This window comes from Dendropsophus ebraccatus, unplaced genomic scaffold (genome assembly GCF_027789765.1).
Source record: "Dendropsophus ebraccatus isolate aDenEbr1 unplaced genomic scaffold, aDenEbr1.pat pat_scaffold_2147_ctg1, whole genome shotgun sequence".
Taxonomy (NCBI): Eukaryota; Metazoa; Chordata; class Amphibia; order Anura; family Hylidae; genus Dendropsophus; species Dendropsophus ebraccatus.
Genome location: NW_027209589.1, coordinates 2,546 through 17,024, shown reverse-complemented (window position 1 = coordinate 17,024; position 14,479 = coordinate 2,546). Strand labels below are relative to the sequence as shown.

General features: G+C 48.9%; 1 protein-coding gene and 1 long non-coding RNA gene across 2 annotated transcripts; both read right to left on the bottom strand.

Moving 5' to 3' along the window:
- Positions 1-962: 962 nt before the first annotated feature.
- LOC138775829 (piwi-like protein 2) lies at positions 963-10,881 on the bottom strand (the record flags this gene model as incomplete). The annotated part of the gene is made up of 4 exons (XM_069956043.1): positions 10,748-10,881; positions 10,419-10,571; positions 8,927-9,079; positions 963-1,073 (listed from the first exon to the last, which is right to left on the bottom strand). Coding segments are annotated over exons 1-4 (548 nt in total), but the record flags the coding sequence as incomplete, so codon positions are not given.
- A 1,291-nt stretch (positions 10,882-12,172) lies between these two features.
- LOC138775828 (uncharacterized) lies at positions 12,173-14,020 on the bottom strand. Its single transcript, XR_011360659.1, has 3 exons — positions 13,940-14,020; positions 13,306-13,468; positions 12,173-12,188 (listed from the first exon to the last, which is right to left on the bottom strand). It is a non-coding gene; the product is annotated as an uncharacterized lncRNA (long non-coding RNA).
- Positions 14,021-14,479: the final 459 nt, after the last annotated feature.

Here is a 14,479-nt window from a genome sequence, read left to right as displayed (position 1 = left end):
TGTAGAGTACAAATCAAAGCCTACAAGAATGGATCTAGGGTGCCGGTAGCCGACATCTTATACCAGGTGGTTGAGGTAAAGTAAGACATGATAGGACGTCTTTCTACCTGTGAGTAACCATGTAGTAGGAATGTTTCCATTGTTCACACTTTATTGTATATTATTCAGAAAAAGTACAAAAAAAAAATAAAGGAGTTTTCTGGACAAAATACACCAATGAGCTATCCACAGATTAGCTAATAGTCACTAGACGGCAGGATGCCCACAACCACCACCGGATTAGCTGTTTGGCACCTGCACAGTGAACGGGGGTTAAAGTGACACTGTCACCTCCTTTTGCATTCTGACATCTCTCCACAGGTTTAAAAGGTAAATTTAGCGGTTTTTACATTATTTTACATCATACCATGACGATGCTTGTTCAAGTAAAAAGTCATCTTTTATCAACTGCAGATTGTGTTAGTGGACGGGGCCTCGCGGCATTAGCGCCACATAGCCCCGCCCACAACGCCACAGTTGGCCCCGCCCCCTTGCCAGCCATTGGAACAAGCCGGCCGAAAGGTCTAGACACGGTGCCAATGTGGGCGTGGCTAAGTGGCGCTATTGCCGCGAGGCCAAGCCCACTTAATACAATCTGCAGTTGATAAAAGGACACTTTTTACTTGAACAAACACCATGAAGTATGATATGAAATAAGGTATGAAAAACGCAAAATTTACCCTTTACACCTGTGTAGAGATGTCAAAATGCACAAAGGGGGTGACAGTGTCCCTTAAGCAGTTTGCCCCATTCACTGTGTAGCGGGAGCTGAAATGCAGTAGCCAGGTCTAGCCACAAAAGAAACCAATATAACAGAAAAAATGCAAGTTTGGAACCAAAGGGGTGGAAAAAGTTGGAAATGATAAATTCTCCCCCCATAGTGTAGGTGGATTACAAATACTAGAAAACACCACATTGCTTACGTATATGTGACGTGGTACTGATAGACAGCTTCATTTTTGCAGTGGATCTTTATCAGGTTGATTCCTAATGGAATGCTGTTTCCCTTAGAGCCCTGTTTAGGCAATGGTTCTCTGGGAACAAAAAACATTAGCAGTTAGTGGGAGAAGAACAGATGTGTGCAGAGGGATTCCTTGGAGGGGGAGATAGTGATAAGAGATGGAGGAAATGTTTTGCCAAACAGGAAAGCTATAGGCTAAGTTTTAAAATATACGTTCCCAATGCAGTGAAAACCACTGTTCCCCAACATAAATTGCAAAGACTTTCCCGCCATTTATAGTATATAATATCTAAAGATTCAGAAAATCTGGAGAAATCCATGTACACAATGGTTAAGGCTGATGGTTAATACTGGATGCTGGTGATCTATGGACTCTGGCATGGTAATAAAAACAGAGATGATGGAAAATCACTGAAAGGCCTCAGGAAACACTTCCCACAAACACAGTTGTCTGTACAATCCACAAATACAAGGTAAAACTGCATCATGCAAAGGAGAAGCCATATGTTAACATAAACCAAAAATGCCGGCATCTTCTCTGGGCTAAAGCTCAAAAACCACAATGGAGAGGAAAGTCTTACAGACTGACTGGAGGGGAAGACGAGCACGTACTATACCAATCTTTTCACATGGGAGTCGTGTGGTTAGGTAAAAGATTAAAACAGAGAATAACCCCTCTAATGATTAGGATTTGGGCATCTTGTCAAAGAGGTTTCACTGTATCTAGATTAGATATTAATCCTTACAATTTCATACTGCTCATAAGGCCTAATAGTTTAGTCTAATAATCTGCCACTTCCTATTCTGTAAAGAAAATTTTTTAACAAAGCCCTCCTTATTACAGAAAATATTACATTAGAATCTGACACCAGTATATAGATAAGAGGTGAAGGTTACGAGTTAAGCCTCCTCCCTCCTGTGGAATGACCTCAGCACAGGTCACAGAGCATGCCTATAAAAATCTCTCATACAAGTAAATGGGGTTCCCTTCAGTCTATTGTGCTTATGTGCAGTGAGCTTACTGTACAGCATTAAAAACAGGGTAAGATGGCAGCCCATAATAATGTACTAAAAATGAAATAAAAGAACCATCAGAAAATAGAAACTGATTATTATTATTAGACATAAGAGGATTTTTTACTCACCGTAAAATCCCTTTCTTGTGGCTTCATGGGGGACACAGCACCAGTGGGTATAGGCTACTGCCACTAGGAGGCGGACACTAGACAGAAGAAGTGACTCCGCCTGGCAGGCTATACCCTCCTACAGACACCAGGCTAACTCAGTTTAGTCACAAGCAGTAGTACACAGTAAGGAAAACAACAAGCAAAAAACCAGGCTGGTCCCGGGAACAAAAACCCAAGAACAGAACAAGCCTGGGAGCAACCACCTCAAAAAAAACAGGGTGGGAGCTGTGTCCCCCAATGAAGCCACAAGAAAGGGATTTTACGGTGAGTACAAAAATCCTCTTTTCTTGTGCCTGTCATTGGGGGACACAGCACCAGTGGGACGTACAAAAGCAGTCCCAGAGGGTGGGGAAAGAAAACGACAATCCCCATGCGGCCTGCCTGGCGCACGGCGGCCTGCAGAACCGTGCGGCCGAGACTGGCATCAGAGGAAGCCAGGACATGGACCTGATAGAACTTTGAAAAAAGTGTGAACCGAAGCCCAGGTGGCAGCTTTGCAGACCTGGGACACTGAGGCCAGATGGGAACTGCCCAAGAAGCCCCCATCGCCCGAGTAGAATGAGCAGTGACCGAAAAAGCGGCGGAGCCCTGCCACGAACGCGGTAGGCCTCCGTGATGGCTGCCCTGATCCACGCCCAATGGTGGTCTTGGAGGCAGCCAGCCCCTTGCACGGACCTGATGGGACCACGAACAGGGAATCCGAGTGGGGAAGGAATCAGTGACGGATAAGTATATCCGTATGGCCGGGACAAGGTCCAAACAATGCAGGGACCGTTCCCTAGGATGGGAGGGGGCAGGACAAAAAGAGGGGAGAATTATCCTCATTAATGTGAAATGCCGACACGACCTTCGGCAGGAAGGAAGGGATAGGGTGAAGCACAACCTTGTCCTTGTGAAGGACCAGGTAAGGGGAGCGACAAGAGAGTGCCGCCAGTTCAGACACCCTACGGATGGACGAAATCGCTACCAAGAAGGCGACTTCCAAGAAAAGAGATGAGACACCTCTCGTAAAGGCTCAAGGGAGGACCTTGCAGAACTCGAGGACCAAATCAAGGTCCCAGGGCTCCACAGGCTGTCGGAAAGGAGGGGCCAAATGGGCCACCCCCTGAAGGAAAGTCTTCACCTAAGGGCGAAAAACAAGAGCCACTGAAAAAAGACAGACAAGGCAGAAACCTGAGAACGTAAGGTGGACTGACTGAGGCCCTTATCCAGACCGGAGTGCAAAAAGGAAAGAATCTTGGGCGTGGAAACACATCATGGGGTGAAAATTATTCTGTTCACACAAGGAAAAGGAGGCCTTCCACACGCGATGGTAGATCCGAGCCGACTGAGGCTTACGGGCCTTAAGCATGGTTTGGATGACTGGTTCCGAAAACCCACGGAACCTCAATACCGTGGCCTCAACAGCCACGCCATTAAACTCAGCTGAGGTAAATTGGGGTGGAATATTGGCCCATGTGAAAGGAGGTCGGCCCGCAGGGGAAGACGCCAGGGGGGCGTCGACCAGGAAGTGCACTACGTCGGCGTACCAGGACCGACGCGGCCAGTCTGGAGCGACAAGAATGGCAGGAACGCCGAGTGCCTTGATGCGCTTCAGGAAGCGCGGGGAGAAAGGGCAGAGGAGGGAAGACGTAAATCAGGGAGAACTGCTCCCATGGGAGGCCAAGGCGTCCACCGCGAACGCGCGAGCATCCCGGGTGCGAAGAGAATGCACGCCTGGGAATACCCAACTCCGGCAGAGCCGAAGAAGAAACACCCTGGGATGAAGGGACCATTCGCCTTGATCCAGCTTTTCGCAACTGAGATAGTCCGACGCCAATTGTCCCCCCCCGGGAATGTGGACTGCTGAGAGAGCTGGAATAACCGTTCCGCCCAATGGAGAATGCGAGCGGCCTCGGTCATGACTGAGCGGTTCCTGGTGCCGCCTTGACGGTTCAGATAAGCAACGGCGGTGACGTTGTTGGTCTGAACTAGGGATGCACAATGCACCGAAAAATCGATACTACTATCGATTTTCGGGGCAAAAAAAACGGTTCGATACCAGGATTTCCTGGTATCGATACTTTATGTTAAACTACAAAATAGCGTAGTTTAAACATATAGTGCCGAGAACATGACAGGCGGCTACCTGAGCGCCTGTCATGTTCTCTCTGTGCCACCCCTGCGAACACAGACCTGGGACCCTGCACGCTCACTCGGCACAGATCATCCACCTACCATGCAGCTGCCGCCGGCAAATTTTAGGTCGCCACTCCTGCCTCTGACATCGGCAGCCCCGGGACACGTGTGTGTCACTGCGGGTCCTATGGGCTAAGATGAGGACGCGGGCCGTCTCGGTGTTGAAAAGCATGCCGAGAAACTCCATAGAATGCTCCCGAGACGCGACCACCAACCGTAAGGATTTCATGCAGAACAAACTTGTTCAGCCGCTTCAAATCCCAGATAGGACGGACGGAACCGTCTTTTTTGTTTTTTTGGGGGGGACAGTGAACAGATAGGAATAGAATCCCTGGAAGCGCTTGGAGGGGAGGACTGGGACCACAACTCCTTGAGCAAGGAAAAAGCTCGGAAAGCCGTGCCGAAGAGCGTGGGAGATTTGATGGGAAGAAACGAGGGGGTGGGATGGACACAAACTCGATCTTATATCCCGAAGATACCACCTCCCGACCCACACATCGGACACATGGGCGATCCAAACCTCCTTGAAGGAGTGCAGACGACCCCCAACTGAGAAAGAGACCGGAGTGGGGAAGGACCCTCAGGAAGAAGACTTGGGGGCAGGACCCCTGGAAGGGCGAGATCGGAGCTGCCAGGAAGGAAGGGGTTTGAAGGAGGGCTTCCTAGAGAGAGGGGACTGGAGGCGTATCCGTAGCAGGGTGCCGACGTGCCGGAGGCTCAAAGGAGCGGAATCGGCTGGATCGCCTGGTAAGCTGCGGACATCGGGACCGGTTTTGAGGGAGCAAGGAGCTCTGCCGAGATTAACTTATCCAGGCGCTCCCCAAAAAGTCTGCTTCCTGCAAAGGGAAGAGAAGTAAACACCTTCTTGGCGGCGGCGTCAGCAGACCAGGATTTTAGCCAGACAGAGCGTGGATGGCTACAGAGTGCGCCAGGGCCGAGCAGACAAACGAGCGGCTTCCTGAGAAGCATCGCACAAGTATTTGGACGCCTGCAGAATCTGCGTGGCCAGAGACAGGAGGTCCTAACGTGGAGAGTCCAGGGAGAGATCATGGACTAACTGCCTGGCCCAAGAGGAACAAGCTTTGCTGACCCAAGATGCTGCAAAGGTAGGACGCAAGGCCGGACCAGCTGCAATAAAGACAGATTTTCTTGTCCACTGGGTCAATGAGTGAAGCACCATCTGCCGGAGGCAGAGTAGTAGATTTGGCGAGTCGTGAAACAGGAAGGTCCACCGATGGGGGCACTGTCCATGCAGAGGCCAAGTTAGGGGAGAAGGGAAACCAAACCTCGGCATGCTTAGAGTATGGAATCCGCCAGTCAGGGTGTTTTCACTCCTTGGCGAGAAGATCCTCAAAAACCGTGTGACTGGGAAATACCAAGGGCTGCCGTTCATGGCGAATGAAGGAGACTTCACTCTTAGATGTAGAAGGGGACTCTTCCTGAATACGCAAGGTGTCCCGCACTGCACGGATCAAGGCTTGCACAGCAGAGGCCAGCTGATCCTCCCTGTCAGACTCTGAGGCAGAGAGTCAGAGGGGTCCCCCGAGGTGGGGGGAAAGGGGTCGCTGGGAAGCGGAACCGCCTGCAGTGGATCTGACAGGAGAAGGGTCTGAGGAATACCGAGAGGGGTGACCGTGAGATAGAAAGTCTAGATCTCTTATGAGACCGTCCTCTGGAAGGGGAGTCCGGAGATATCCTGGATGGTCCCGCAGCTGGGGGCGCCTGGGAGGGCAACCGCTCAATGGCATGAAACATGACCTGGACAGCTCAGAGAGGTCACCGATCGCCTGTGGACAGGGACCTAGCCCAGTCAGGAGAGGCTACATCTGAGCTTGGAGGGGGGGGGGGGGCCCTCCTGGGAGTTAGCACCATGGTTAAGGCATAGCAGGCAGAGTGAACCAGGCTGACTGCAGGGGAACTTCTTATTACAGCGAGCACACGCAAAGTGTGTTGCCACAGCCGCGGGGGTGAGCTGCCTAGGGAAGTTGTCCAGGAAGGGCAAACATGGTAGCTAGGGCTGTTAGCCTGGGGAGTGGAGGAGGGGGATATCACCCACTGGGTGAGCTTACCCGACCCTGGACCTGCTGTGTCGGCCACTGGAGCTGCACTTGCACTGGATGCTGGAGCAGCTGCTGCACTGGATGCTGGGGCAGCTGCTGCACTGGATGCTGGGGCAGCTGCTGCACTGGATGCTGGGGCAGCTGCTGCACTGGATGCTGGGGCAGCTGCTGCACTGGATGCTGGGGCAGCTGCTGCACTAGATGCTGGGGCAGCTGCTGCACTGGATGCTGGGGGCAGCTGCTGCACTGGATGCTGGAGCTGCTGCTGCACTGAACGCTGGAGCTGCTGCTGCTGCACTGAACGCTGGAGCTGTAAGCTGACAGGCTGGGGAAACGCAGGTAGCCACAAACTGCTGCACTAAGAATAGTCAGCAGAGAGGAGGAGGGAGAAAACCAAGGGTGGGGGCCACTGGGAAAGGAGTAGCCAATGAGAGCAAAGCAGGCGGGCGGGAAGGAGAAGTACAGGCGGGCGCTCCGCCCCCAGTGACGTCACACATGTGCGCCGATGCGGCCTAGCTCCGGCCAAAGCCGGGGACTAAATTTATGGGGCAGGCCCGGTGGCAGCAAGGCGGCGCGGAGCGCCGAGCAAATGTGGCCACTGGAGGAAAGGGGGGGGGGGGGGGAAGAGAGTCAACAACCTCCTCTATGAAGCTGCAGCAAAGCCCCAGGTGCGGCCCACGGTGATGCGGCCTAGCTCCGGCCAAAGCCGGGGACTAAAGTTACGGGCCGGGCCGGCGGCCGCGAGAAGGCAGCGCGGAACGGCGAAAACGTGGCCGCCGGAGGGAAGGGGGGAGGGAAAAACCCATGACCACTCCGGTGGTCCCCTATGGAGCTACTGTGGCTGCAGGAGAGGGAGAGAGGGCTGTGCTGCAGTGGAGGCTGGCACCAGGAGGCTGCCCTGCGGAGATTAGGGACAGCACTTGGGTGCCCTGGGACGACCCCCCACCCCCTAAAGAGAGGTCCAAAGGGGCGCTAAGGACAGGAATACTCACCTGTCCGGCATCTTCAGGTGCGCGCAGGGTCACCCCTTCGGTCACCTCGCACCTTGGTGGGGCACCGGAATCCTACCGCAAGGAGCAGACGTTGGGGGACGGGTGACCGGTGCAGGGAAGGAAAACTTTCCATGCACCCTCAGGGGGAACTGCGTCTGATGTGGCAGCCCACGCCGACGGTCCCCCTGATAACCTAAAAGAAAAAGAAAAGAAATAAACTAAAATAAAAAAGGAGGTGCATGGCACCTGTGTCTACCTCCTACGGACACAAGACTAAAACTGAGTTAGCCTGGTGTCTGTAGGAGGGGTATAGCCTGCCAGGCGGAGTCACTTCTTCTTCTGTCTAGTGTTGCCTCCTAGTGGCAGTAGCCTATACCCACTGGTGCTGTGTCCCCCCAATGACAGGCACAAGAAATAGAGTGTTTGTCTCATCCACAGAGACAGTCCTAGATGCGCCACAACCTGATTAGTGGTGCTGTGCAGGGATATTAAATGGACCTGTCATCCATATAGAAAAAACATATAAAACAAGCAAGCTAGTAGATCCTTCCCAAGTGATCCACCTGCGTCCACCGGCGCTACTCACTACATGTAAATAAAGTAATGTCCAAAGGATTACAAATGTCATACATCAGTTCCACCCCCTGGGTTAAAACAACACTGGCATATTCTGAAATCTCGCCAATCCGTCTAAATGTGGCACTACAAAGCTCAGCTAGCCCTCTCCAGCATAAGGTAACAAGTGACTGTTCCTACCTGGGTGATTGGAGCAAACACTCAGAAAGCAGGTCCAACACAGACAGTCCGCAGCAAAAGGAAACAGGATGCGATTCCAATGCAGGTATATATGTATACAGCCCGGGATGTTGGATGTAGTGGCACGGGTGATAATCCTCCAGAACTCAAGTCCAGGAACAGGCAGTAAGGTAGATGGAATGTGGGCACGCTGCATGCACCACAAAGATTTCCGCCCGTAGGTCTTAGTGATGTCACAAAGACAAAGTAAGGAGGCCGTAGTAGAGCTACGGGCGGAAGTCTTTTGTGGTGCACGCTGCCGGCCGGAGCGTGCCCACACTCCATCTACCTTACTGCCTGTTCCTGGACTTGAGTTCTGAAGGATTATCACCCGTGCCACTGCATCCAACATCCCGAGCTGTATACATATATACCTGCATTGGAATCGCATCCTGTTTCCTCTTGCTGCGGACCGTCTGTGTTGGACCTGCTTTTTGAGTGTTTGCTCCAATCACCCAAGTAGGAACAGTCACTTGTTACCTTAGATTATTATTATTAAATTAGGTGCGTGTGTGTGGGGGGCATTTCTGTGGCCAAAGCATTTCTTGTCATGCCATGAAGATCTGAAAGCAGACACTGTGTTATTGAGGCCTCCCTTATCTATATCTTGGCGCAAAGACAAATTATAGAGGTCTGTGAATTCAGCTCTCTGTTAAAACATCATAATCTTTTTAAACATTAAATACAACCATTATCCCAATTCCTATTATTTACCTCCTTTCCTCTCTTTTGACAGCAATGTCAGCAGGAGGGCTACCTCCGCCAGGAGGTGCAGTGCTTGGGACCGAAGCCATTTCTTGCCTTCCTACACCCCTACCAAGAATGCTTGGCAGTGACAGTCCTGCCTCAAGAGAGCTCACTGGTGACCTGTAACAGAAAAGACAAATATTGTAATACTCAGAGTTACCTGTATTACAAATCCGACAACAGTGCAATCATAATTAAAATAAATGCGACCCAGCTGTACCCCCTAGAGCAAGGGTTTCAAACACAAATACACAGGGGAACGAAATTAAAAAATTGGACAAAGTCACTGGCCGACATTGATATTTTTTGAAGCATGCTGCATTTCTAGCACTGTCACAGAGGTGTGCAGTATTCCTGACACTGTTGTGTGTCTGCCCCATAAAGTAGTTGCCCCATTAATTCCCCCAAGCAGAAAGCTTTCCTCTAATAGTGCTCCACATGCTAGTCAGCCTCCTCCAATAGTGCTCAATATGGTAGTCAGCCACCTCCAATAGTGCCCCACGTGGAAGTCTCCCACCCCGGGAGAATAGGCTGCACTTACCTCTTCTGGCTCCTGTGCTGGGGCTCTTCTGGCTGCAGGACGTGCCCAGATGCAGGGTGTGTGATGATGTCACCACACTACCTGCGATGGGACGTGACTCAACTCACTTCTAGGTAGCAGGCCCGAAGCTGCCTGTGGCCTAGAAGATTATAATGTGGGCGGTTTGGGTGGCTGTAAGGACCGCCCATACTATAATCTGCTGGCGGATCAGCTCTAGAAAATCAATTGATCCCCTCAGCGGGCCCAAAATATATATGTGTATGCACACACATTTTATAACAAGCATATAAAAAAGTCTTTTTAAATTTTAAGATGAGAATGAGGAAACGTTGCATTACAGGAAAAAGATCACTGATTTTAGGGAGACCAGCCAAAGAAAACACTGTCGGCTGCTGGTTAAAGGGCTCAACACAGTGAAAACCTAGGCACATTGCTCCCTGGCAATACAAACATGCAAAGAAGAGCCTATGGAGCCTCATTTGAGACTCTCAAAACACAGGACTAGCCAGAAATTCCTCTGGGAATGACCCAGCCAAGGGGTGGCTCCTGTAGGGAAACCACCAAACTACCATATTAAGTGGCTCTATAAGTCAATGTAATGAAAAGGGAAAAACCAAAGCCAGGTATCCATCCACATACAGCTGTGCCCTTTGTGGGAGGGAGAGGGATATCTGGCTAGTCCTGTGTTTTTTAAAACGTTGCATTGTGATTTATTCATTGGAAACTGCAAGATTTCAGGACTTTTTAGTAAAATTAGGAAAGAAAAAAAGATCACCAAACATTTCTTAATAAATGTTCAAGATTTAAAAACTTGAGTTAAACAATAGGCAATTTTCTGATGACACATTCCCCTTTAACATCTTATAACTCTATGCTCAGAATACATCAGCTGTGTAATCAATTATCTCAATTTCTCACCTCCTTTCCTCAGGTTTTACTGACATTTCAGAAGCTAAGCCTCCTACTTTAGGAGCTGGTGTGCTCGGGACTGTAGATATCTGCTGTCTTCCTAGACCCCTACCAGGAAAGATTGACATGGGCTGTTCTCCAACTGCAGGACTCATAGGAAACCTTGAGAAGAACAAAGATTATACACAGGTAATACATAGTTAGAGGTAAGAATTATGTTTTGCATTACGATACATTTGTCAGTGAATATACACTACAATAATACATACTAAAAGTGTCAAAGGTCCCTTATAGGAATACTGAAGATGGTTTATCTGCAGCTATATTTCTTCACTCACCGAGCTCTTCCAATTGGTCCAGCTGAATCACCACTACTTGAAGGCCTGTACTGGGGAGGCTTAAAAGGTGGGCTGATAGACGAACCAGGTTGAGGGGCAGAATCATCACCTTGGCCCAAAGCCCCAAGCATTCCCCTACCTGGAGAAAAAAGGAAGTCATGTTAAAGGAGAAGTCAGGCAAAATTTTTTATTTAGGTATTGTATTGCCGCCCAAAAGTTATACAAATTACCAATATACACTTATTACAGGAAATGCTCATACTTCCTGGATAACATGGTGATGTCACTTCCTGGATAACATGGTGATGTGCAACGGACCGCAGATCCCAGAGCAGTGCGAGATGTCTGCCCTGCCGTCTGCCTCCTCGGCGCTGCACGGACCACCGAACCCCCCCCCCCCCCCCAATGTAACCTGGAAATGATCTCTGAGGGATCCTCCGGCAGGGGCAGTGATGACGCGCTACACCTGCTGGGGGATCCCTCCTGCGACTGACCGGCTGAAGAGGAGAGAAGAGTGAGTATAATTATTATATTTTTTGTAGCAATGCAGTGGGACATTATAAGTATTTGGGGGACATTGTAGGGGGACAATATAACTATATGGGGGACATTGCAGGGGAACATTATTACTATATGGGGGACATTGCAGGGGGACATTATTACTATATAGAGAGCACAACAGGCAGCATTATTACTATATGAGGGACAATGCAGGGACACATTATTAGTATATGGAGGACAATGCAGGGGACATTATTACTATATGGGGGCACAGCAGGGGTACAGGGGGTTACCCAACATACCTGCTTGAGGGGGTGAAGGTGAAGTGGGGGGAGATGAAAGTGGGGTGAGGGGCTGGGTTAAGGGTGTGAAGGGGGAGTTAGGGGGGCTGGTTGAGGGTGCGAAGGTGGAGTAAGGGGGCTGGTTGAGGGCGTGAGGGGAGGCTGGTGAGGGGGGAAGTGGAGGGATTGAATGGGGGCTGGGTGAGGGGTGGAAAGAAAGAGGGATGCTGTACTTTGGGGGGGGGGGGGTGGGTTGTGGCATTTTGCACTGCTGGGGTTTGATTATAGTTTTGCTTTTTTTTTATAGTCCGGGCCCTCCGATGGTCTTAGGGACAGTGAACTGGTCCCCTTGTGAAAAGTTTGGGGACCCCTGGTTCTATGGTCTAGTGTGGCATTCCTACAATCATACTTAGTACAGCACAATGCATTCATTATAAGGGTTATACTATTGGGTAGAATCGTACCCAATAATCTGTTGCTCGGTCCGGTGATGGTGCTGATTAACGTTATACCATGATGTATACATTGCCACGTGTTATCTCGAGCTCTTAAAACTTACCCAAAAGGGTCCCACTCGGCCAGGAGCCACAGGTGGTGGGGTTTCAAAGCCCAAACCACGGAACAGAGAAGGCAGCACATTTCTTGGAATCCTGTGCCTCCTTTAGAGAGAATTATATAAATATATTACAATTAATACTATGTTAAAAAGGGAGGGGAGCTTCATTGGCTTATGGAACCTCTAAATTACAGGAGCATTCCTGACATTATGGAATATCCATCTCTGAGGTGTGCTCCTATTCCATGATAAAGAGATTTATCTGACTTTTTTTTTTAAAGCCAAAGCCAGGAATGGGATTTGAAATAGGAGAAATCTTAATATTTCCTTTATGACCTGTTCCCTATTTATAGTCTAGATCTGGCTTTGGCTTCAGATAAACACACCATTACACTACAATCTACTATACATTCCCTAATTGACCACCAATATACAACATAAATAACAGCCGTAGACTCCAGTCCTTTATCAGAAGTGGTTGAAGCCCCTGCACCCCAAACAAGTCTTTTCTACAAATGGCAGAACTTTCCTGTCACTCATAATGGGTGTACCCATTTAAAGTGTGGTCCATGTACCCATATCCTATAAAAAGTTGATTTGTGCCCATTAAGAGATGCCCTAATAAGTTTACAAATATCTGCTACCAATGAATAAATAATCCTCACACCTTAGGGGTGCACCCTGAACCCTCACATGAGGGTATATGTAATACATAGTCTTAATATGAGAGTTATGGCATAAGTATATAAGTAGTACTGAACTACACTCTGCAATACTGAAAAATACTAAACTACTCCTTGCAATTATAAAACCACTAGTATACGATGCAATAAAGATCAAACACAAAACATATGGAAGCATCTGATACACATGTCCCATAGAGTAACTTACTTCCATACCACTGGTGGCCATAATGGACCTAAAATGTATCTGTATTAGGCTAGTTTCCCATCGTATTTCAGGTGACTGACGCCAATCCATTTCATCCCTTCAAAAGTCACCATATGGGGTGTTACATATTATGCCTCCGCTTCTTTGAGCGGAGATGTCATTCCTTTGACTGGAGAGCAGCGGCAGTGTGAGGAGCACAAGCTCTCCCATAGATGGGCAATGACACACTCAGACAGGCGGGATTGATACTCCTCCACATACCTGTTTCTGTTTGCTTGTCTATATTCAAGAAACTTTTTTTTGCACTACCTGTGTGTTTTTTACTTTACCTTTACTGTTGGGTCCAAGCTGGCAGCTACCTCCAATCCACGACCTCTGGACAGAGAAAGTTCTCTACCTGCTGCTCCTTCTTTGGAGTCAGATGATGGTGGCTTAATTCCAAAGGGCGTTGGAAAGCGAGAGCCTCCAAATGGGGGTCTGGTAGGATCCATTCTACAAAAGAGTAGATGCTGTAGTAGCATTTTACACAAGACAAGAGGAGCGATTTATCAGATCTAATACAAAGGAGAAGTGAAGCAGTAACAAATAATCTGCTAATCGGATCGGGGCCGTATGTCAGCACCCCGCCAATCAGTCTATGTAACCTGGGAAAATCCCTTTAAAAACAGCAATGTGATCCTTACAATGCATGGCTATCACCACTGCAGCCATAGCAAAGAGGCCATGAAGTTAAAGGGGTTATCCAGAGCTACAAAACACGGCCACATTTTCCCCTCTCTTGTCTCCAGGGTTTGGGACTCAGTTCCATTGAAGTAAATGGAGCTTAATTGCAAATCACACCTGACCTGGAGACAACAGTAGGGGGGAAAAAGTGGCCATGTTTTTGTATTGCTGGATAACCCTTTAAGTGTAGCATCCCAACAGGTGTGGACCCCAATGTGTTACCTTTCTGGGATGACTTACTAATTCGGGAGCAGAGTCTAAGTATCCTTTAGGTCATCACCCTTTATCCTGCTCCAGGATGCGGAAGCTGGACTTCTGCTGCCAAGGATAACAGGTTGTTACAGGCAGAGGTGAGGCTGGTGCAACAGGTCAACAACTAGGTGTGAGAAATACAGTCTGACAAATATCTATATGTATATCTAAAATCTATAGGTATGGCCTATACTACCATACAATAATCATTTTATATATATAATATACTTGAACGTGCCTTTTGTTCTCCCTAGGACTAGGGAGTGGACTTGTGTTGGTGGTGGTGGGGGGTGTCAGATAACTCAGGGACTAGGCGAACAGCCAATAATGCCAGGATTAACCAATGATGTAACCATCTCTTTTCCTGTATGTCATATTTAGTATAAGAACTGTTGTACGTGTAATAAAGGGAGAACCTTTTGCAGTGATACCAAGTGCCTCTGGCGTCTGTGTGAATCTGTATGAGCGCTTATACTATTATTTGATGTAATTTGGATACCCCACAAAGAGGAAGAAATCACTATTATC